Source organism: Salmo salar, chromosome ssa12 (genome assembly GCF_905237065.1).
Source record: "Salmo salar chromosome ssa12, Ssal_v3.1, whole genome shotgun sequence".
Classification (NCBI taxonomy): Eukaryota; Metazoa; Chordata; class Actinopteri; order Salmoniformes; family Salmonidae; genus Salmo; species Salmo salar.
Window position 1 is genome coordinate 26,296,493 of NC_059453.1, and position 25,533 is coordinate 26,322,025.

General features: G+C 41.4%; 3 protein-coding genes across 9 annotated transcripts in view; 2 read left to right on the top strand and 1 right to left on the bottom strand.

The window, feature by feature from the left end:
* The window catches only part of LOC106564696 (serine/threonine-protein kinase 10), a 32,793-nt gene extending 20,620 nt beyond the window's left edge, over positions 1-12,173 (bottom strand). For all 4 annotated transcript variants that reach the window (XM_014130959.2, XM_045691187.1, XM_045691186.1 and 1 more), the window contains exons 1-4: positions 11,352-12,173; positions 9,560-9,724; positions 3,292-3,340; positions 2,786-2,935 (exon numbers count right to left, since the gene is read on the bottom strand). In XM_014130959.2, the coding sequence (XP_013986434.2) occupies positions 2,786-2,935; positions 3,292-3,340; positions 9,560-9,724; positions 11,352-11,504 (517 nt within the window). In that variant the 5' untranslated portion in view covers positions 11,505-12,173. The remainder of the gene's footprint in view (positions 1-2,785; positions 2,936-3,291; positions 3,341-9,559; positions 9,725-11,351) is intronic.
* Positions 12,174-12,771: 598 nt separating this feature from the next.
* On the top strand, positions 12,772-15,866 carry stn1 (STN1 subunit of CST complex). The gene is given in 10 exon segments (XM_045691188.1): positions 12,772-13,119; positions 13,210-13,305; positions 13,434-13,511; positions 13,586-13,762; positions 13,903-14,029; positions 14,176-14,286; positions 14,288-14,309; positions 14,461-14,589; positions 14,824-14,896; positions 15,012-15,866. Coding segments are annotated over 10 exon segments (1,119 nt in total). The 5' UTR covers positions 12,772-12,971; the 3' UTR covers positions 15,170-15,866.
* Positions 15,867-16,190: 324 nt separating this feature from the next.
* The window catches only part of LOC106564693 (SH3 and PX domain-containing protein 2A), a 114,809-nt gene continuing 105,466 nt past the window's right edge, over positions 16,191-25,533 (top strand). For 3 of the 4 annotated variants that reach the window (XM_045691190.1, XM_045691191.1, XM_045691192.1), the window contains exon 1: positions 16,286-16,752. In XM_045691190.1, coding sequence (XP_045547146.1) covers positions 16,681-16,752 — 72 coding nt within the window. In that variant the 5' untranslated portion in view covers positions 16,286-16,680. The other variant, XM_045691189.1, reaches the window with a different exon arrangement.

Here is a 25,533-nt window from a genome sequence, read left to right on the forward strand (position 1 = left end):
TTCAGAACCACAATGGAAATAAGTCCCAGACTTTATTGTGTGTTATCCCCTATGATTTCACTCATGTGCATGTGTCTTTTTCAGGTGTGCTTGTTTTTTAATGTGGTCAAATGAATCAAAATTTGGGCTCCTGAGTGGCACAGGGGTCTAAGGCACTGCATCTCAGTGCAAGAGGCGTCACTACAGTCCCTGGTTTGAATCCAGGCTGTATCACATCCGGCCATGATTGGGACTCCCATAGATTGGCGTACAATTGGCCCAGCTTCATCCGGGTTTGGCCGTCATTGTAAATAAGAACTTGTTCTGAACTGACTTGCCTAGTTAAATCAAGGTTAAATTAAAAAAAGAATCCAAACAATTATGTGAGAGTTCCTCTTCCAATTATAACACAGCTAGAAGAATGAGCCAGATGTCTCACCGGATGTATAAATCTGAAGCATCCGCTTAAAACTAACAAATATAATGATGAGAGGAAGTCCAGTGGCGGGAAGTGGGAGAAGCTGAAGCTAGAGAAAATTTGCCGACATTCGACTAATTTACTCATTGATTAAACAATACAGTTCTCTTCCAAAAACTACAATATCTGTTACGAACAGAGTGCACTAAGTTCTGCAGACTTGACCCTTTAGAAACAATTAGAAAAATTAGAAAAAAGTGCATTGTTTAGGAGTGCAAGGGCGAATTGAGTTACTGCACACCCTCAGTTCACAGACTAGGCGTTCCCTAACAGAAATATGCAAATACATGCTAGAATGCGCCAATAGGATTGCGCTTAGCTAGTGCTTGCTCCCATTGGGAACAACACTGGTGGTGTATCTTGGGTTAGTTACCAGTATCTTTGATTATGATGTGGGGAGGTCAAAATAATGAAAAACTATCTACCAAATCTATTCATTTAAACATGTTAATTACTTATCCTTGTCAGTATCATTCACCTGATGATAAGGCAAGACGTGCCATTTTTTTTGCTAACGTATGATAGTGGTCCCAGGGTCACTGGCTTTCCTGGGAGGTGGTCCCTGGGCAAGAAAATGTTGAAGACCCCTGGCCTAAGCCAATCTATACAAGTTAAACAATTGTTTCTGAAATACATATAGGCCTTCAGCCAAATCCAGGCTTATTGAAAAGCATAACCATGTTAGTGACACGAAAAACATGCAACAACAACACAGATTTTTACGTAACGTGTGCATCTGGACGATGACATCATGTGTTGTTTATAACAGAGTGGGTGTGTGTATGTACGTGTTTGTGTGTGTGTTTGTGATTCATCTTTCACACAAAGTCTCTCACTGCCTGTCACTGACATGCAAACAGGCACTTTCACAGCCACCTTTGTTGTCACTGTACTGATACAAACCCCACTTTGTACTGCATTATCACATCAAGCCTGTTACATGCACAAAGTTATGACTCATCCTAATACACAACCTACTGCATGATGAGTCTGGAGCTTACTGTGTGGAGCACCCCTCACTGTGTACCAATATGACAGAACAATGATGACATGCAGGCTTTCCTAACACGCAATCGATTTGTAGGCAGTTAGCGTTGCAATAACTGAGTGACATAACTGATTCGTCGATGACGGCTACAATATTACATGGTGGAATATTTCTGTCTGTATATTGTGTTATAAATGTTATGATAAACCTAACAAACAAATACTACCTTATTCCTCTTTTTTTTCTTCCACATCTGCGCTAAACATATTTGGTGTTTCAGAGCGGTGATATCATGCATTTATTTTTGACTAAATGCACCAATAGGTGCACCTCTCTAACATCCAAGAATGCACTTCTATGGTGTATCCAAAAACTTCCCCCTGACCCTATTAAAAGCTGCAATATGTAACTTTTTGGTGAACCAACCAAATTCACATAGAAACGTGAGTTATAAATCTGTCGTTCTCATTGAAAGCAAGTCTAAGAAGCGGTAGATCTGTTCTATGTGTGCTATTTCTATGATTCCCGTTCTTATGTTTTGTTTTTGTGTCTTTTACCTTTGGTTTTGTACACCAGCTTCAAACGCTGAACATACGGTTGCAGTCATTGCAGCTAAAAGTGGCACAACCAGTTATTAAGTGTAAGGGGGCAATTACTTTTTCACACAGGGGAATTGTTTGTTGCATAACTTTGTTAATTAAAGAAATAAGTATACATTTGATTGGTTATTTGTAAACTCAGGTTCCCTTTATCTAATATTAGGTTTTGGTTGAAGATCTTATAACATTCAGCATAAAAAATATGCAAAAACAGGGGCAAATACTTTTTCAAGGCACTGTACAATATTTTGGATTATTGAAAATATATTTCACAGCGGTTTAGATGGTACAATGATTCTCTACACATTGCTTGTCTTGTCACAAACTGAAATTAAACAAACTATTAGAATTTTAGCAACCAGGAAATGGTGGAGCGACAGCCGAATGACCTTTTTTCTAAGAGTGTATGGTAGTGCATTCTACCTTAGTGGTGTGCATTTTACTATGACTGTAAAAGTGTCTTCCACTAAAGGACTAAATGTACATGTTAAGCACAGATAGTTGGTTAGGACAGTGGTTTTCAAACCTCTCCTCGCGGACCCCTGGACGTTTCACAATTTTGTTGTAGCCCTGAACTACATCACCTGAAACACCTATCCAAGGGTTTGATTGTTGACAAGTTGAATCAGGTGTGCTAGCTGTGGAATAGTTCTAATACATGGAACGGCTGCGGGTCCCCGGGGAGAGGTTTGTGAAACACAGGGTTAGGTAACTCCCAGCCCCTCTTGCCCAGTCTCTTACCCAGTTTGACGTCTCCGTTCAGGGATAGCAGGATGTTCCCAGCCTTCAGGTCTCTGTGGATCACCTTGTTGTTGTGGAGGTAGAGGAGGGCCTGGAGGGTCTGCTTACACACCACCCGGATCTGGGGCTCCGTCAGGGGCCTCTCTAGCTCTGAGGGACACGGGGCCACATAAACACATACTTAGCATTCCTTCTCACACACTGGGTTTCACTCACGCTGTCACGCAGTCGCAGACACACACACACACACACCCTCAGTAACAGGACTGAGCTGGCTTACGGCTGTGTCAATGAAAAATGTTAATACTGATACCTTATCAATGCAGTATGAGGGTGGTCTACATCGTGTTGGTGCTCATCACTGGTAGTTCAATATCAGTTAACAGTTACTATACTGTTATGTCCATCACATAATAATGTTAAATACATTTCCATTGTTACCAATGACTTATCACTCATCTGCTTATCATATCCTTTAGAAGTAGGATGTAGGAAGGCTGACTCACCCAGCATGATGGCATCCACCGCTCCACCCGCACAGAACTCTATCAGGATCTACAAAATAAGAGAAGAATGTTACAGTAGATCCAGTACAGTGGATTAAAGGAAACTAACAGCATTCATCTAATGAGGTAAAAATGCCATAACAGCTTAAATACCATAGTAACAGGTAAACACACCATACATTTACAACAAACAATAGTACTTTGAGTGTTTACAGCTATACAAAGTAAGCCCCTTTTCCATCGTACTATAGGCCAACAAGTCACTGTGTCATGTGGTCTTTGTCAATGGAGCCCTGTCTGGACCCAGTAGCCTTACAATTCAATGCAAAGGGTCTTAAAGGGTCTCAAGTTCAATGATATCAAAACGCAACACACTTAACTCTACCTATCCTATCCATCACTTAGGCCTAAGTTGTTACACTATGGACCAGCAACCTTCTCCTCTCCATACTTAAAAGCCCCTCCCCCCGTCACCTGCTTCATACACAAACAACACTTTAAAAGTCACCTTCTTTTAAAGACCAAACTCCCCGGTCTGTGGCCGTATTCTCAGAGTGTCTCAGAGTAGGAGTTCTAATCTAGGGTCACTTTTCCCTTTTAGATCAATACATGAATTTGATTATATGGACATTAGAGAGGACCTGATCCTAGATCAGAACTCCTACGGAGATGTTTTGTGTATACAGGCCCTGCCGTGTAAAACAATTTGAAAGTGAGTTGAACAGTGAACCTCCTCCTGCCCAGGTTCAGTGAATGAAACCTGCTGAGCCTTAAATGGTTTCAAGGAGCTCTCAATATGGCGGCCTTGCACCGCTGAGGTAAGAGGATTGGCCAGAGGGGCTATTCTGTTGCTTCTGCTCTGAAGGCTTTCTCAGAGTAGACATATGCAGCCTAGCCTAGCGTAGCTAGCCAGAAAATAGCCCTTTCCCCAAATAGGATTAGGAGTTTCCACGCACGCCTCAGGTGGGAGGGGGCTAGCTTTAGCTTCAGAAGCAATAAGGCTAGGCATTTGGAGGAGAGAGACACCTAGCCATTCAGTGTAGGTAGGTAGTATCGTTCGACTAGCATAGTCCTGATACGTCAATAGATTTTGGACTGTATCAGAGCTATAGCCTAATCTAACCTAGCAAGCTGCTAACACTACGGATACAACAGAGAAACAACGAGGCTAACAAAAACAAAACAACAAGCTCAAGTTATCCACGGCCCTACTGTGCTCAATACAGTAAAAATTGAGTTAGTTAGGGCTGAGTAGAATAGAGAAATGCTACTGACAGTGAAACAATTGAAGACATATTTGGTGAGAGGTGCCAAGAAGAGGAAGACAAAACACACTTCCTCAATGTAACACAGTCAATGAGACATTATAGGTACTCTCTATTCTCCTTTTGGCTAGTATTTAGAGGGAATTTGACCTGTTCACCTATTGAGGTTTAGAGTCCAACATAATTATTGCAACAATGACCCGTGTGACCGTTCTAAGAAAAAAAAAAAATAATTAGGGGGTCGACCAGCTTTAATATTGCAGATAGATTGTGGCTTCCATCAATGTAATTGTCTGCATCATTTCCAATCCCCCATATATTTCTTTGTAAATATATATATACACACACACAGCAACAACAAAAATCCTTTACTATGTTCCCCTAACCCTACCATCCCTACCCCAATTGGAGTAAACTAATGGACACTCTTAGGCTTCTACTTCCAGCTTATACATACTATATTTTACAATAGTTATCTTTTTGTTTGTTTTTAGTCCCATCCTTCAGCTCCACTCAACCCCTCCCATCTATCTCTGAACACCATCCAGTTGATTTCTATTTGCCATATATTTTTCAACTGTGCTGTGATGTTTTACAAAAGAAGAACCAATTCTTAGTTTAGCCTTATTACAACCATATCAAACATAAAATTCAACAAAAACCTTTCATTCTACCCAACAAAACTTTGGTAAAATAAGACAGTATGCTCTGCCTAGCCTAAGCTTTGAAACAGTCTTGTCATTCATACAGGCCCTTGTAGTGTTGTTTCACTGGTAGGCGAGCTGTTGTTTTAGTCCAGCTGCATGTACAACAGTGTACAATAGGCCAAACAGTGGGTCTTTACAGTGGCAGGCGGGTAGAGAGGAACTACAGGGCTGTCACCATGACTTCCTCTCCCAGCACACACACAGGCCTCTGAGGAGCCATTCATGTGGTGCAGAGAGAGACGGGGGACACAACTCTGAGATAGCAGCTGTGTGGCTAAGATCCTAACCAAAGGTTAAAGATCAGGTAAATTGTGGTTTGGGAGACAAAGATATGCAACATATGATCTGACCCATGATTAGGCCTAACAGTCTAAGGTCAAGTACATTGTGGTCAGGATAGGAAATTAGAATGGCTGAGGCTGCGGATCCGTAGGAAACAGCCCCGTCCCTTTTCCCCAGAGCTGAAGATCTGAATCACATACTGAGCATGTTTCTTTACCTTTACGCAAATAATGTTGTGGTCACCCTCCATTCACATTTCTCACTGTCAATCGTTAATGATAATTCTTTAAGTTTTACCAGTGAAAAGTCCATGAAGCATCTGCATACCAACCATTTGATCTCAATCAGTTTCATGGGGATATGCATTTACTGTGCCTTCGGAAAGTATTCAGACACCTTGACTTTTCCCACATTTTGTTACGTTACAGCCTTATCCTAAAATGGATTCAATATATATTTCTCAGCAATCTACACACAATACCCCATAATGATAAAGCGAAAACAGGTTTGGAGAATTTTGGGCAAATTAATAAAAAAACACAAAAAAACACTATTTACATAACTATTCAAAACCTTTGCTATGCGACTCGAAATTGAGCTCAGGTTCATCCTGTTTCCATTGATCATCCTTGAGATGTTTCTATAACTTGATTGGAGTCCACCTGTGGTAAATTAAATTGATTGGACATGATTTGGAAAGGCACACACCTGTCTATATAAGGATCCACAGTTGACAGTGTATGTCAGAGCAAAAACCAAGCCATGAGGTCTAAGGAATTGTCCGTAGAATTCCGAGACAGGATTGTGTTGAGGCACAGATCTGGGAAGGGTACCAAAACATTTATGCAGCATTGAAGGTCCCTTAGAACACAGTGGCCTCCATCATCTTAAATGAAAGAAGTTTGGAACCACCAAGACTCTTCCTAGAGCTGGCCGCCCGGCCAAATTGAGCAATCGGGGGAGAAGGGCCTTGGTCAGGGTGGTGACCAAGAACCCGATGGTCACTCTGACAGAGCTCTAGAGTTCCTCTGTGGAGATGGGAGAACCTTCCAGAAGGACAGCCATCTCTGCAGCACTCCACCAATCAGGCCTTAATGGTAGAGTGGCCAGACAGAAGCCACTCCTCAGTTAAAGGCACCTGACAACCCGCTTGGAGTTTGCCAAAAGGCACCTAAAGACTCTCAGACCATGAGAAACTAGATTTTCTGGTCTGATGAAACCAAAATGTAACTATTTGGCCTGAATGCCAAGCGTCACGTCTGGAGGAAACCTGGCACCATCCCTACGGTGAAGCATGGTGGTGGCAGCATCATGTATATTTTTCAGCAGCAGGGACTGGGAGACTAGTCAGGATCGAGGCAAAGATGAACAGAGCAAAATACAGGAGAGATCCTTGATGAAAATTGTCTCCAGTGAGCTCAGACTGGGACAAAGGTTCACCTTCCAACAGGACTACGACTCTAAGCACACAGTCAAGACAATGCAGGAGTTGCTTCACGACAAGTCTCTGAATGTCCTCAAGTGGCCCAGCCAGAGCCTGAACTTGAACCTGATCGAACATCTCTGGAGACACCTGAAAATAGCTGTGCAGCAACGCTCCCCATCCAACCTGACAGAGCTTGAGAGGATCTACAGAGAAGAAAGGGAAAAACTCCCCAAATACAGGTGTGCCAAGCTTGTAGCCTCATACCCAAGAAGGCTCAAGGCTGTAATCGCTGCCAAAGGTGCTTCAACAAAGTACTAAGTAAAGGGTCTGAATGTGATATTTCAGTTTTTTATTTTAAAAACCTGTTTTTGATTTGTCATTATGGGGTATTGTGTGTAGATTGGTGAGGGTGGAAAACTATTTAATCAATTTTTGAAAAAGGCTGTAGCCAACAAAATGTGGAAAAAGTCAAAGGGTCTGAATACTTTCCGAAGGCACCGTAGATCTTCTTGAGTTATACAGTGTTTTTTCGAGGTAGCCTACAGTGTTGTTTTGAATGATGTACAGTGAGCGCATTTTAGAGCAGATGGTGTTAAACTGTAGCCTACACGTGTTTAGTTTCAATCAAAGCACATGTCATTCAGTTATGTAGAATACTATCATTATGTGATCTCACAGACATTGATTCAGCTTTGATCTAACTTTTTTAAACGAGCACCGTTCGCCAGAGTAGCCTGTTCTCTACGAGTAGAGCAGAGACTGTAGGCAAAGTAGAGAATCCTGTACATGTGCAGAAGCTTCGGGAACTTTAGCTGCCGGGAAGAAGGGTCCAGAAAAGTGGATTCCACAGCCACTCTGCATTATATATAGGGCTAACTCTAGTCTATCCAATAACTTGCAAAGTGGGTATGTGCATGGTAAAAGAGTTAGCTTCAGTCTCACATTGTGGAAACCTAAGTGAAATTGAGGAAACATAAAATGGCTACTGTCCCTAATCTAACCCTTAAAAAACATAATGTGCTTACCACATTGTTATTAGAGCCATATCAAATGAGGAAGACAAAATAAATCACTCTCCAGACTTGACTTTTACACAACCTTTTAGAACGTCTAGTCTTTCATCTACAGTAAGAGCTCCTGTGCTAATCTCTTGCTGTCTCTATTTACACACCAGCTACCGTGTAAGTGGCAGGTAGCCTAGTGGATAGAGCGTTGGGCCAGTAGCCGAAAGGTTGTTAGATCAAATCCCCGAGCTGACAAGTTAAAAATCTCATGTTCTGCACCTGTTCCTAGGCCGTCATTGTAAATAAGAATTTATTCTTAATTGACTTGCCTAGTTATATAAAAGTTTAATAAAAAAAATATAAATAAAAAGCATAGATAATAATCAATACACAACCTCCATTGGTCTAGAAGCCATTGTTCAGCAGACAATGGAGAGGAAAGGGCTGAGCACTCAACAGGGCTGCAGTGTAACCAAATACTGCAGGTAATCATCACAGCTTTGGATGAGTCTGATTACTGATAATATGTCTATGTGGACGTTTCTATGTCAGCAGGGAGGGAGACACAGGGAGCCACCGTGTCGTACCACTTATTATTTCCCAGCTTGAAAAAAGCTTTTGTCTCTTGTTCTCCTTTGGAGCTCTTCGGAGGCTAGGGTATGTAACCTATCAGCTAGCACTTTAGAAGAACTTACCGTGTGGATTTAGATTTTATATTACGGATTATTTGTTGAATCCATTTTTCCTGAATGAAAGGTGGAAATGCCTTTGTTTTATAGGTATTATTTTGTATTAAATTCCTATATATCTTGTTTCACTTTAGGTGTCCTATGCCAAGAAGACCAAAACAAAACAGACGGGCCCTTATTACTAGCTAGTTAGATATGATTGAACTACTCCTTGCAATCCCTGAGTGCACAGATGTCCTAATTTATGCATGACCACTTTCCCAATGCAATTATGTCATCCTTATCTACGGACACAGGGGTGCCCCGGGAAAAGTCATCTGAAACTAGATCTCCAAATCCAATCAAAATTCACAGGAAGTGACCACCATCCCCAAGGTGAGGACTAGAACAATGTGTATACGAAGAGAGGGTTATATGGCTGGACTCTAGTTATTTTGGGAGGTGACAGAAAGACACAACATCACTCAGTAACATTGTGACCACGAACAAGGCAATATAATAATACACTGTAATACAAAAATGAATTTCCATATCAAATATGGCCATAACCTACAATAAATGCTGCTAGTACCTGTGCTCGTTTGAACTTTGACCTGGGAAGACGATAACCGAGGTAGCGTAGGTGTGAGAGGAGGATGAACATTCCATTGTACTGAAAGCCATGACACAGGTCAGTCCTCACAACTCATAACAGCCTAGTTAAGAGGCCCCAACAAAGGACGACACTGCAGCACACTGCTGATCTTAGCTGATTCTCCATAAGCCATTCCATCTCACTACCAATGTTCCGGTGAATAGACCTTCGGAGTTTATGCTATGACGAACATCAACACACTATTACAGCAGCACCGCTAACAAAGCACAGCCTCCGCTGAGAACACCACTCTCTACTCACCCATAGCTTGCTGTCGTAATAGAAGGCGTCCAGCAGCTTCACTATGTTGTGATGGTCGCAGGAGGCCAGGATATCGATCTCTACCATATAGTCCTCTAGCTCCTCCTCCGTCTTGGTATCGATCACTTTAGCTGCAGCCAGAATGCCTGTTTGCTTGTTCTGGGCCTAAGAGACACACAGGCAGAAGTGAGAGGGTTATTATGGTGGCTTCTGACAATGGAATAGACTTGAGTTCTGTTGACATCCGCAGAAGACGTACCAAGGTTGAGCGAGTGTGTTATTTTGGGGGGCTTTATGACAATGGAAATTATAGAATAGAATGGGTCCCGTTGTTGCTCTCATAACAGGAGTCAAGAGAGAGAGTTGACATCAGATTTCACATGACGTTCGCAAAAAGCTAAAAGCAGCCAACTGACACTTTTTTCAAATGTATTTGTCACATCTTTGATGAAAACCATCACAGCATAAGTCCCAATTCCATTTGAAGTGGAACTGTCTGCTGTTTGTTTTGGTTGTGTCTCATAGCAGGATGTGCTGGATGCGGACAGCGGTGAAATGGGATATGGCACTTCCTCTTAACCTGGGTGTGTTCCTCAGGTCACGTCTGCCATTGAAATGATTTTAATACATTATCCTGTATTATCACATTACACATGATCACATTCACAGGATGGATCCATATTCAGCACACACAAACAGACTCTTCTCTTACACTATGAATCGATGGGGAGTTTGGAGGCCGGTTCAAATAGGGTGACTCATCATGAGATTGCAGCATATTATAGTTGTTATCATAGAGATGGCTCTCAGCCCAGGACGTTAGAATATTACTGGGAAATGTACTTCCCATAGATGTGCTTCGATTGGCCTGTTGTAGCTCTAGTAATGCCAGAAAGGTCCATTATTTACTATTCTTAGGAGTAGTCTTATATTAAATGTTGTTGTGCTTTGTTCATGGAGCAGCCAACGATTTGGTTGTAGTAGTCGTCAACTTAACATGGCGTCTGTTACTAAACTGACTAAGGCATATGGGATTCTCTACAACAAGTACTAGTTAGATTTGGAAACCATAACTGACCACACACAGTCCTATTAATAGATCAGAAATACATTGAAAACAGAGCACAATCATGGTAGGGATCCACATAGCTATTATTATACCATTACACCATGCCCCAAAATAGGCTAGTGGCCACAGAAAAACAAACACGCTAATTGGAATAGCATCGACAAAGCACCCTGCTACTGGTTTTGGCCATCCACTCACACGGGTGATCACATTCAATGTCACTCATGTAAACAATGCTTTTTCCTCTGCCCATGCATCGAGGTCGGTGAAAACGATGCAACAATGTATTGGGACTCATCTAACATGGTTTAGGGCTGCTGTAAATGGCCTAACAATCAGAGTTTGGGAAGAAATAGCTGTGTGTGTGTGTGTGTGTGTGTGTGCGCGCGTTCATGTGTGTGTGGACTGGAGGCAGTGTAGTTTCCAATGTTGACCAAAATGAAAAGAATGGCCGTCATTAATCCAATGTTGGGCTCAGTCCTAATCACAGAGTAAGAAGTAACATTTCCAGTTAAAGCCTAAGGGAAGAATTCCAAGGAACACCATGTAGGATATATTACTCCAATTGGTTACAGCAGAGTGGACTGAGATGAACACACACGACATGATTAACGATTCTTGAAACACGGTTTTAAACTGTAAGTGTAACGTGTTTACAATGTCATCATCATTGCTACAATGAATCAGAAGAGATCTACAATGACCCAAAAGGACCTATCCTACCTTATAGACTTTTCCAAAGGCTCCATCCCCCAGTTCTCCAATGATCTCCCATATCTCCTCTGGGTTCTCATCTCTGTGGACATGCTCATACTGTTTCTTCTTCTTCTCTGCACCCAATTTAAAGATTTTACGGAAATTGAAAAAGGATGCCATTTTCAAGCCAGCCTTCTTCAGATAGACAGTTGACAAAGGAATGAATATCCAGCAATACGAAGATCATCAGTGCATTCTACTGCACAGGAGTTGAATTGTTGTGTTTACTTAGGTCCCTTGGTGTGTTCTTCTGAGTCAAGCAGACTCTGAGGTGGCATATTCAATATGTTACAGTATTATAACAATTCAGAATTATTTAAAATACTGTTAGATTGAAATCATTTTTGGTCAACCCGTTATTATGGCAACGATATCACAGTTATCCCATAACAAAATAAAGTTCCACCGACATCATGGGCTATTGTTGATTCTTACACCAACAATATTCACTTTGATGTCTCCTGGCATTGTATTTCCGTCCAAAGAATGGACTTTCACAGTGCAAAGTAAGCACGGGAAGTTGCTGCTGTTCCTTAACTCAGAACAACCAACACTGGCCTGACAACGCAAACGGTAGGGCTCTTTCCTCAACCAAAGAGCAGACAGAGAAGGTACAGAATCGACCCTTCAAAAGAATTCTATTCCATTAAATGTTATATTCGATCCCCCATAGTCACTTGAATGTATATATAGCGAATAAAAACACCGTTGATATGGTAAAACAATCTTCTTTCCCTTGGCGAGGCACGGGGTCCAGTAATCTAGAGGATTTGGTGTCAAATGCGCGTTCATGAGCCCGCAACTGTAGTTCTTTCACTTCTTCACGCTTGATCGATGTTGGAGGAGAGAGCGTCTACATTTACGCGTTGCTTCCACCCTCAGCACTGGAGGCCAGCATTATGTGTTAGACGTTATTCGTAAATTAAAGAAAACGTTTAAATAATATTTTAAGGAGTACGACATTTTGTAGAGGACTATTCAATGCATTTCTAGTCTAGGCCTATTGTTCAGCCCTGAAACATTTTGTAAATCCTAAGTAAAAATTTAACGAGAAAGAAAAACCATATAGCCTGATTAAAAAGGATTGCACATTTACCCTAATATTGAAAATGTTCAATTCTGATCATTGCATCAATATGAGAGATAATACAGTCTGATACAGTGATGAGTTTCTTTCTTCTCTCATTCCATTACTTAAAACGACATGTCCCAGATACTCATGCGAGACGTGCACTCGCACGTACAGCCGAAAAACTTTTCAACATTGTTATCTTTACCACATTTACATCTATTAATAATCGTCATTCACGAGTAAAAGATGTTTACATAAATACATGGTTTATTTCATCTGTTTTATTTTCATTTTTTTTTACATCTATATATTTACGTGTGGTAAATTCACGTGACCGGAAACTCAGACTTCTGCGGAAGCTTTGCAAATTTTTGCTCAAATATCAAACCATTTCCCGGGAAAACGAAGCAAAACAAACTAACCAAGCGAGGGAGAGATGAGTAAGCTTTCGTAAGTAGGTTAGCTTGCTACTTTTGATTGTATTTGATCGCGTGTAGTGAGTCGCCTATGATGGTATGCAGCCTGAAGCGAAGGATCCAGAGGAGGATAGTGTATGGGAGGAACCGCCTTCAATGCTGTGGGGACTGGACCCCATGTTCAACGCTTTCACCAAGCTCTATGTCAAAGACATCCTACAGATGAGAGAGTCCTGTCAAGTGTCAGGTATTGTTACCTTCCGTTTTGACAACATGAATGCCACGGTCATGTTTATTCAACTTTACTAGCTAACACATGCCATTTCCCCTAACCCAGGGATATACTTCTACAACTCTCACCCGATATTCAAAGTTGATGTGCTTGGGACTGTGGTGTACAAGCGAGAGCGAGAAGACTTCTTCTGTTACGGAGGTAATGATGAAGCTCAATTGATTCATTTTAAATATTCCTACTTTGTCTCTTCATATCAAACTATTATTCACATGCAAATATTGAGTCCATGTAAATCCAATATGGTTGCTGTTATAATTGCTTTACAGTTGATGATGGTACTGGTGTTATAAACAGCCTTTGCTGGAAAGATGAACAGTGGAGGGATCAAGGTGACCCTACTACATGTAAGTGCAGATATTCTCATTTATAACTGTGTTTCAGCCCTGTTCATGTTCACTGTTGGCTGTATTATCTTCAGCGGGAACAAGGTCTTTCGGTAGCAGTGCTCGTGGAGACTTCAACCCAGCCAACGAGCTGAAGAAACTACGGCAAGCCCAACACAGGAGCTCACACCTGGAGATAGGAGAACTGCTCAGGGTGAGAGGGCCCGTCAAGACCTCCAGACAACAGAGAGAGATAATGGCCTCTACTTACTGTGAGTGGAGAGGTGACACGTGAATATGGTCACACAGACACGGGCATGACACTTCTGCATTTCGCAACTACACACAGTTTATTAAACCTGACATTGTTGTCCATACAATCTCTATTGGCCCCCCAATATGTTGGTTGTAGATAAAGTGTCAGACCCGGTGATGGCGGTCCAGATATCCTGGATGATGGAGGTTCCTCAGCTCTACAGACAGTGCTATGATAAACCATTCCAACTGGACAGCAGTGCACAGAACCCTAACATTCAAGGGTAGGTCTAATAATCTCTTTAGCTGTATTCAATTGCTGGTCAGTGAGGAGCAGCATCATTTCGGCTTTTATGTAGGATATTTCTTCAAACTTTGATTTAATGATGTTTTTGTGAATATCTTTATGGCTTATTTGGTATTCCTGCAGTGGTTCTGCTTCCTACCTGCTTGGCAGAGCCACTCGTATCCTGAAGGACTTCCTGAAAGAGAAAGAAGTCACCAGGTTCAGACCCTATGATGTCCAGGACCTTCTACAACCTCCAGAAGACAGCAGCAGAACAAGTACACATATATGCATATAGCTTAGATCATTTGTGAAACATCTATGTAGGCCTTATAAAGGGTTTATGAAGGCACCATTAAGCTTTTAAGTTGTTTGTTTTAAAGTGGGAGTGTATTTTTTTCAAATCTGATTTGATGCTAGGAGCCTGAGGCTGGTCCATCATCGGGTCTACCAACATCTTTCAAACAGCTCAGGGAGCTACTCCAGAAGAGCCTTCAGATCCTGCAGGACGAAGGCTTGGTGTTCCGCAAGGTCAAATCTCAGGATGAAGTCTACCATGTAAGCAGCAGCAGCAGCACATCAAGATAGATATCACAGAGGATCTAAGGGCTATGTGGAGCTCATCAAACACATTGACGCCGAGGCTCATGGGATGTGGGACACAAGCAAAGTGCTCAGCATACAAGAATGAAAGATTTTGAGACTGATCTTTCATTGTATTATTGTGGTGACTGAAGGTTATATTGGAATGACACAAGTAAGTATTGATTCTACCGTATTTCGCCCCTTTAGGTAACGGAACGGGACAAGGATCTTCTCATGGCAATCAGAGACATTCTTCGGGAAGATTGCAGACGAGAGAAATGTAAGGGCATTTCCCCTCTTCTTACTCCTTTAGAGTACTTTACAATATACTGCCCCACCTGTGCTATACCAGTGTATTATAATATGTATTGATGGTCTTTCTCTCGTGTTGCCAGATGCGGAAAAGGGTTGCCACATCCTGCACGTCCTGTCCAGTGTGAGACAGAGGTACAGTCGCAACGTGAGCAAGGCAGCCTTGGAGCTGGTCCTCAAAGCTCTGGAGTGTAATAGTGACATCATCAGCACCAGCGACAGTCATTACACTATCCTCTGATGCTGACTTAGGCATTCTGGAACATTCCACAAACTGTCTGAAATGGAGTGAAACGGGGAGGTACTATCCGACCTTGTCCAACGCATGTTTTTGTTTCCTGTTGGGAAAAAAAAAAATATATATATATATATATATAACGTGTGCCCTAATAAATATGACCCTTAATAAATTGGATTATTACTTAACAAAGCCATCTTCAACATGTCAGTTGCTATCAATCATGCTAGAGCTATGTATATTTAAAGAGTACAGGACAAGCTGTTTTGTGCAATATAGATTTTTAAAATGTGCTAAAGTTGTCTAAATCATGTGTATAATACCTGGATTTAGAATTCAATTTGGAGCATATGCTAATTTTGCACACGGGGGCAGTATTTCGTTGTTTAATATGCACCGCGATGCAGCCCGTCGCTGATTGGTCCACTTTGAAACATCTGTATCCATACGTCCAAGCTATTGATGAGAGCAGCCTATAGCGTCTTATGACTCAGTTGCCACCGCTGTCAAAGAAACTGCGAGGCATAAGAAGCAATATATGGAATAGTTTATGCTATCTAGGCCCAAGGAACAAATAGGTTGTTATAGCTATTTGTAGCTTTTTAAATGGTTATTTAACCATCAATGATTTTGATAATGGAGATAAGTCAATTGTTATGCTGAAACCAATCACATTCATAAAAAGTATCCTTACATGGTCCAAGCGCAGTGTGATGTTCACATTTTTCTTGTCATTAGCTACATTGTAGCCACTGTTGGGAACACTTTAAGGAAACGTTACAGCTTGTAAAGATTATTACAATGATTACGCATCTTTTCCAACATATCTAAATGTTTACAAACATATAGACAATGCCAAGATACACAGAACTACATGCAAGTATTCCATAAACTATGAGTTGGAATGGGACTTCAACCTTCTAGCACAGTTTACCCCAAGTGCTTCATCCCACTGATGGACGCACGACAAGCAAGCCCATCCCACTACACCCCCCCCCACCCCGCCCCAAATAAAAAGATTTGCTCTGCGCCTTGCTTGCTTCTGGAGGCATTTGGCGGTGAATTCGGTGGCTTTTTCAGTCTACCCCAACCCTATATAGCCTACAGGTATGCACCCCTCGCCGAAGGTATTGTGGTCCAACACAAAGGAACTCGCTCCACTTTCCTATTTGAGGTGACCTCCTTCTCAGCATGCGACCGCTTGCCAGACTGCCTTGTTGTCCAACGTGAAGATCTCGGATTTCGGGCAGAATAAATTTAGCCATATAAAGATAAATTCTCAATTGATAGGGACTATGATATATTCTGCATCTGGGTATATTACTCATACTCAAGGCAAGACATTTGATTCCTTGCGCCGGAATATTAGCTAGAATCGACAACCCAATCAATGAATGTCCTTATTGAATTCTTCTTCTCCAACGTTTCTTGAACTGCAGAGGCTATAGCCTACTACAGCAACTGGAATATTGTATTTATTGTGTGTGTATACTGTAGCCATTTCCAACGTCAAGATGCAGTTTCGGACAGTGTTGGATGTAAAAGTCGTGGACGTGGAGAAGCGGCGCAATCCGTCCAAACATTACGTGAGTAGGATACCCCCCTAAACCTTTATCTACCTACCTGGGTCCATTCAAAATCCGAACTACAATGACTACCTAATATATTCTGTATCTATTTATGAATAGAATACACGGTGAAAGGTTTCACCACTTATAGCCTGTACCAGTCATCGCAGCTCGTCACAGTTTTGATTAAACTAGCCAATGATTCATGAGTTATTGATTCAGTCTGCCAATCAATATCTCCGTTTATCAAATTGTGTAGGAGATTATATATTCTGTGTATGGCACTGGCCTCTTAGAACATATATGTCATTCTTGTCATTCATTTGAACGTGTTATAGCCTAACCAACGAATATAAAGAAGGGTTATAACTAGTGACAATACAGACATTTTAAGTAATGACAGGTTACGACTGTGGCATATCTTTTTCAATAACATGGGAACCGAACTGTGATGCTTTATTCAACTGGAACTAATATAGACTAGTTTTGTATATCTAGGGAGTTTCTTAGAATACCACATCTGTAGAGACTAGGACATGAGAATGATAACAACCTTTGTCATAAATGGTGGTATGACATACTACTTATGGTGTAAGTTGTCCAGTGTGGTTCAGTTGGTAGAGCATGGCGCTTGCACCGCCAGAGTTGTGGGTTTGATTCCCGGGTCCACCCGTTTGTAAAATGTAGGCACGCATGACTGTAAGTCGCTTTGGATAAAAGCATTTGCCAAATGGCTTATATTATAAATCACAAGACCTGACATAGTTTATTGCCAATTCAAGCTAAAACAAATTTAATGAGACGGATTCACTGTTAGTACAATACTTCCTGTCTAGAATCATGCAGGCATTAGCCAAAGTGAGTGATTGGATAGACTACCCTTAAATGTTGATCATAAACTCATCTATTAGTTCAGTAGTCATCCTCGGTGTTGTACAATTGAACACAGAGCTACTGTAGTCTACCTATGGGTCCCTCAAGGCAGCTTACTGTACTCTTGGGAAAGGGATATTTTTGAACTTTGTCTACAGCAGGCATACGAATCAATATCTCATTACACTCCAGACGCGTGGGACTCTATACATAGCTAACAAACAAGTTATTATCAATCTCATTAAATATGATCATACTAGATGTTGTCAACTGAAACACTCCATGTTGCTGTTGAAGAAATCATGTACTCAGGCAAATATATTATATTTTCAGAATTTCCCTGTAGTGTGCTTATACATCAATATCTCTTTAAGATTTACACACATGCAGGCTTTTGGGATGTCGTAGCTTACAGACCATATATTTTACCTAACCTGCAAGGAACATCATGCACCAACAGCCATCAGATCCACATAGACCTACTCAACCATTAGACGTGTTACATGTATTGCATGTTGTTAGTTGTTGCTGGTGATTCCCAGGCTAGTGTTGTGTTCAGTTGTGTTTTGGGGCTGTGCAGTCTCATGGGCCTCTCTCTGGCCTAGTTTCCGTTGCAACCATGCCCCTGGGATCACCACTAGCTAGTCACTGTGAGAAGAAACTGGAGGGAGTAATCCCCAGACTGTGTCTCACTGTGTGTGTGTGTGTGTGTGTGTGTGTGTGTGTGTGTGTGTGTGTGTGTGTGTGTGTGTGTGTGTGTGTGTGTGTGTGTGTGTGTGTGTGTGTGTGTGTGTGTGTGTGTGTGTGTGTGTGTGTGTGTGTGTGTGTGTGTGTGTGTGTGTGCGTGTGTGTGTGTGAGAGAGAGACTGAGAGAAATATGTGCTGGTGTGTATGTGTGTGAGAGAGAGAGAGAGAGAGAAGTGAGATGGAGAAAGATTCTGTCCCTCCACCAATCTCAACACTCTGGAAACGCTTATCCTATGAGAACAGAGTGAGAGAGAGAGAGAGAGAGAGAGAGAGAATGAGACACAAGTCTTTGTCAGGGGTGAAGTGGTCATTTGACCCAGGGGGACACATCTGCTTAGACACAGAAAATATTACAACACCGCTTCTTTCTTGTTCAGGTGAGATGAGTGTTTAAAGAGCTGCTAGCGATCCAGCAGTATTCGCTTTTCAAATGAAGCCACCGCTACTCAATAAACCCAACAACATTTGGAAACCTTTTGGACATCCCTTTAGTCAGAACCAGCAGTGCTAGTTGTTGTTTAGCATCATAAAACAGGCCTTCAGGGGGTTGTTTCCTACTCAAATATTTATTGAGCCATCAAAAACAGAATGATGACCTGAGTGAAAAGGTCTCTGTTTTCGAATGGTTACTGCTCACTGAGAGAATCACATTCAAGGGTTTTTATTAGGCTGGGCTTTAGGCTTGGCCCATTGTTTTCCTCAGTTTGACGACGATAGGGTCCAGCAGGAAAGAGTGGTGTCTGTATGTGTGTGAGTCAGGGTGCTGCGCTGACGTCTGTTGTCAGTGAAGTCATTGTACTCTGTTCACACATGCTCGCCCCGTCACTGAACAAGAGGCCTTGGAAGTGTGTGTATGGTGAAGGAGTGTGTGTGTGTGCGTTACATTTTATTGTGTGTGCCATTTTATCTATCCTCTCTTCTAGCTCGAAATGAGAACTCATACAAGCTCACATCTCAATCTTGTTTTATGCAAACAGTTCATAAAATTTGAACAGAGCGTGGAAAAAGGTCCTTTCGCTACCCATCCCCCCGAACTTGAATTCCCTCCAAGCCAACCTAAAACCACAGGACCTGGTGTCCCTGGAGGAGTTCAAAGGACAAATAGATGAACAGGTTGTTGAGAGTAGTTGCTGTAGTTGTTTTGAATTGTCACCCGATGTCACTAGTTTGCGTTGCCTTGTAAGGAAGCATGTGGTTTTGAATCACACACGCGTACGTCTACTGTTTGTTTGCTGTTGTATTTGTGCTGTTGCCAGTGCCTTCTGTCTGTGTTGTCCGTTTTCTATTACATAGTCTTGAACCATTTTTTATCCCCTGTCCCCACATGAAGCGTTCTGCCTCTTCAGGCCGTCATTGTATACTGACCAAAAATATAAACGCAATGTGTAAAGGGTTTGTCCCATGTTTCGTGAGCCGAAATAAAAGATCCCAGAAAAGTCCATGAACACAAAAAGCTTATTTCTCTAAAATGTTGTGCACAAATGTGTTTACATCCCTGTTAGAGAGCATTTCTGCTTTGCCAAGATAATCCATCCACCTGACAGGTGTGGCATATCAAGAAGCTGATTAAACAGCATGATTATTACACAGGTGCACCTTGTGCTGGGGACAATAAAAGTCCATTCTGAAATGTGCAGTTTTGTTACACAACACAATGCCACAGATGTCTCATGTTTTGAGGGAGCGTGCAATTGGCATGCTGACTGCAGGTATGTCCACCATAGCTCTTGCCGGAGAATTGAATGTTCTGAAACAAAGCTGTAAATGTCCCAGTTCTTCCATAGCCTGCATCAGCAGACATGCCACCCATTGAGCATGTTCGGGATGCTCTGGAAGGATGAATACAACAGCGTGTTCCAGTTCTACCAATATCCAGCAATTTCGCACAGCCATTGAAGACAACGTTCCACAGGCCACAATCAACAGCCTGATAAACTCTATGCAAGCAGATGTGTTGCGCTGCATGAGGCTAATGGTTGTCACACCAGATACTAACTGGTTTTCTGATCCATGCCCCCAGTTTTTGTTAAGGTGTCTGTGACCAACAAATGCATATCTGTATTCCCAGTTATATGAAATCCATAGATTAGGGCATAATGCATTTATTTCAATTGACTGATTTCCTTATATGAACTGTAACACAGTAAAATCTTTGAAATTGTTGCGTTTTGTGTTTATAATTTTGTTCAGTATAAATAAGGATGTGTCATTAATTGACTTGCCTGGTTAAATAAATGTTAAATAAATCAAATAGAAAGGAGGGATTACTGGATGTTATTACTGGAGCCCTGAACACATGTTGCTGAATGTCTCAACAACAGACAGATGTTGTCTAGTCACTTTGGAGAACTTTATTTGTCTGGAACAGTGGAAAGTCTTCTTCAGCCTAAGTCTTCATGATTACTATAAAACTAACAGATTATTACAAGATGGGATGTGTATTAGGCAACACGTCTTAATCATCACCAACATGTACAACCAGTTATTTTAGTATTTTTTTTTTTTACAATATAACATATGTACTGTAGCACATCCCATTCTTTTGATATCCAGTAAACCACATGAAACATTGCCTCTGGCTCCATGTTTTTTCTGTATGTCGACACATTCAGGAATCACGATGCGAAGACGGACAACATGTGTGGGCAATATGTGGGGCTTGCAATGGTAGTCATTGCCCTTACCGTAAGAAATTGGTCATACAGTATACTGCAACTGTACCTCACTGTGTGTGTAGTCTAGCAATGTGGCGATTTCAAAGTGAGGCCTCTAGGATTGTGTAACCGAGCTGTACTGATTAAAACAGGATACAATGAACAACTCTATGTGAATCGTTCTACTGTACATGACAAGACTGAAAGCAGAGATTGAGAGAGATAAGGGGAGAGAGAGAGGAGGAAATGACAGCTGAATGGACACTTTCCCGCTTTTTCCTTATCCCTCTCAGAAAAACTTCTGTTTGCCTGGTCCAGGCCTGCACTTTCTGTTTCCCGTTGGCTGCTGCACTCTTAGAAAAAAGGGTTCCAAAAGGGTTCTTCGGCTGTCCCCATAGGAGAACCCTTTTTGGTACCAGATAGAACCCTTTTGGGTGCCATTTAGAACCTTCTGTGGAAAGGGTTCTACATGGAACCACAAAGAGATTTACATGGAACCAAAAGGGTTCTATCTGGAACCAAAAAGGCTTCTTCAAAGGGTTATCCTATGGGGACAGCTGAAGAACCCTTTTAGGTTCTAGATGGCACCTTTTTTCTAAGAGTGTGGTTAGGGAGAGGAAGAGAGAGAGAAAGGAGGCCTGCACTTCCTATGCCCTGGGTAAAGAAGGTAGAGAGAGGCGAAGGACGTGAAAACTGGAAGTGACCACAGTTTTAGGAGGGGTGGTTGGGTTGGTGGGCGATCAAGGGCAGTATATTGGCAGAGCTTATGCAAACCTGTATTAAAGGGGTTTTCCACCATAGAGCCACTGCCAAACCAAAGCCCTTGATCTAGTTAAAGTTAGACTTAGATGGCAGGCTGGTTGTTTTTGTTCTCTTGGTACAGTATGACCTGGTGAATGAGTAGAGGAGATACACACACACATGGACCACAGGAAGCTGCTGAGTGAGGCTTATAATAATTTCTGGAATGGAGTGAATGAAACAGAACGAGATACCATTCCATTCACTCCATTCCAGACATTATGAGACGCCCTCAGCAGCCTCCTGTCTTCTACTTGTGTGGATCTCCTCTACTCATGTGCTTGATGAGTTCGATACCAGTCCATTTATGCTGTTACCATGAGCCCAGCCTCCCCAGTTAAGGTGCCACAGACACACATGCGCAGGTCTTCAAGCTGTCTTGTCGTCCGTAACCTCTTTTCACCTGTTCGTTTAATAAATCTGTCTCTATTAGCTTAGTTCTGGTTACTATGGAAAGTAGATTTCCCTTTAGATCTATTCTCAAGCGAATAGGTTTTCCGTCCTTGTACTTCATTCAATCCCCACGCATAATCCATATAAAAGTCATCTGGCTAGCAGTATGTAATGCCTTTCTGTTTCATACGTTAGGTTAAGTATAGTGTTTTAGGCAGGGTTCGGTGTCATTTTTTGGCTAGGCCCACAGTCTATGCTCTACCAAGCCCTCTGCTCAGCCTTCCTCACTCTTAAACTGGGAAACACAAGGGTTCTACAGAGACAGTAAGTCATTTTCTCCATTCGTAGAGATAAACTATTGTAGTTTGGTTTATTCAGAGTCTTACATTGTGGTTGCTAGTCACTACATGTGGTGGGAAAAGGTGAGTAATTTGTGAAAAGCTGAATAAAAGCTGTCAAACAATAACTAAGCTAATCATAGCCGTGTAGCCTATGATTCATGGTTGGTTCATGGAAATAATCAGAGATCCAATTTGCTCTTATTCATCTTTCTCCGAAATGCCGGACATGAATGAGACTTTTGTCTCCCAAGCTAAAACCAATTGCATCACGGCAAGAGATGATGACGAACAAGGGATTTCTCTTGCTAGATCTTGGACACTGGGTGTCTGGGACACAAACTTGATTCATTTGTATTTGTCCATGCATGTACTTTCCCTCTTTGTTTTTGAATGTATCATCAAAACTAGAGGTCAACCGATTAATCGGAATGTCCGATTAATTAGGGCCGATTTCAAGTTTTCATAACAATCGGTAATCGGTATTTTTGGACACCGATTTGCCCATTTTTTTATTTTATTATTATTATTATTATTTATTATATATATTTTTTTTTTACACCTTTATTTAACTAGGCAAGTCAGTTAAGAACACATTCTTATTTTCAATGACGGCCTAGGAACGGTGGGTTAACTGCCTTGTTCAGGGGCAGAACGACAGATTTTTACCTTGTCAGCTTGGGGATTCAATCTTGCAACCTTACGGTTAACTAGTCCAACGCTCTAACCACCTGCTTTACATTGCACTCCACGAGGAGCCTGCCTGTTACGCGAATGCAGTAAGAAGCCAAGGTAAGTTGCTAGCTAGCATTAAACTTATCTTATAAAAAACAATCAATCAATCAATCAATCATAATCACTAGTTAACTACACATGGTTGATGATATTACTAGTTCATCTAGCCTGTCCTGCGTTGCATATAATCGATGCGGTGCGCATTCGCGAAAAAGGACTGTCATTGCTCCAACGTGTACCTAACCATAAACATCAATGTCTTTCTTAAAATCAATACACAAGTATATATTTTTAAACCTGCATATTTAGCTAAAACAAAATCCAGGTTAGCAGGCAATATTAACCAGGTGAAATTGTGTCACTTCTCTTGCGTTCATTGCATGCAGAGTCAGGGTGTATGCAACAGTTTGGGCGGCCTGGCTCGTTGCGAACTAATTTGCCAGAATTTTATGTAATTATGACATAACATTGAAGGTTGTGCAATGTAACAGGAATATTTAGACTTAGGGATGCCACCCGTTAGATAAAATACAGAACGGTTCAGTATTTCACTGAAAGAAAAAACGTTTTGTTTTCGAGATGATAGTTTCCGGATTCGACCATATTAATGACCTAAGGCTCGTATTTCTCTGTGTTATTATGTTAAAATTAAGTCTATGCTTTTAAGAGCAGTCTGACTGAGCGGTGGTAGGCACCAGCTGACTCGTAAGCATTCATTCAAACAGCACTTTCGAGCTTTTTGCCAGCAGCTCTTCGCAATGCTTCAAGCATTGCGCTGTTGTCACGATCGTCGTTGTAATGAGTAGACCAGGGCACAGCGTGCGTAGAGTTCCACATGTTTCAATAAATTAAACTCACCAAAACAAATACAGACACAAACTAACTGTGAAGTAATGGTGTGCTCACAGGCACAACTCAGAAACAAGATCCCACAACTGAAGGTGGGAAAAAGGGCTGCCTAAGTATGATTCCTAATCAGAGACAACGATAGACAGCTGCCTCTGATTAGGAACCATACTCGGCTCAACACAAAGAAATAGACCAACTAGATTGCCCACCCCACATCACACCCTGACCTAACCAAACTGGAGGAAAATAACCGTCTCTCTAAGGTCAGGGCGTGACAGCTGTTTATAACTTCAAGCCTATCAACTCCCAAGATTAGGCCGGTGTAACCGATGTGAAATGGCTAGCTAGTTAGCCGGGTGCGTGCTAATAGCGTTTCAAACGTCACTCGCTCTCAGACTTGAAGTAGTTGTTCTCCTTGCTCTGCATGGGTAACGCTGCTTCGAGGGTGGCTGTTGTTGATGTGTTCCTGGTTCGAGCCCAGGTAGGAGCGAGGAGAGGGACGGAAGCTATACTGTTACACTGGCAATACTAAAGTGCCTATAAGAACATCCAATAGTCAAAGGTATATGAAATACAAATCGTATAGAGAGAAATCATCCTATAATTCATATAATAACTACAACCTAAAACTTCTTAACTGGGAATATTGAAGACTCATGTTAAAAGGAACCACCAGCTTTCATATGTTCTCACGTTCTGAGCAAGGAACTTAAACGTTAGCTTTCTTACATGGCACATATTGCACTTTTACTTTCTTCTCCAACAGTTTGTTTTTGCATTACTTAAACCAAATTGAACATGTTTCATTATTTATTTGAGGCTAAATTGATTTTATTGATGTATTATATTAAGTTAAAATAAGTGTTCATTCAGTATTGTTGTAATTGTCATTATTACATTTTTTTTATTTAAATCGGCCGATTAATTGGCATCGGCTTTTTTGGTCCCCAAATAATCGGTATCGGTATCGGCGTTGAAAAATCATAATCGGTCGACCTCTAATCAAAACCATTTGGCTGTTGAAATGAGTGCAGAAGAATAGAATAGAATAAAAATTGAATAGACAGAATTGAATATATCGTTGCTGTATTTCCTTTGGTTGCTGATGTCACAGGGTATCCAGAGAGTAATACATGTAATTATATTGTAATAAACTATTATAAATACTTAAAATAACAGTAATGAACTGAATCACCATTTATATCCAAACTAATTACCTATACCTCCTATTTATATGATATATTATGTAGTCTGCTACAGTTATTTATGATTTAGGTTGGGCCCATTGTTTCCATAAATCTCCCCCACCAATCTATCTGTTAAATGTTCCGGTTGCCAAACCAAGAAGTGGGTCTGATGGTAACAGCTGATCTTTAGAAGCTAGGCCTAGCGTGCCAGCCAGTACAGGT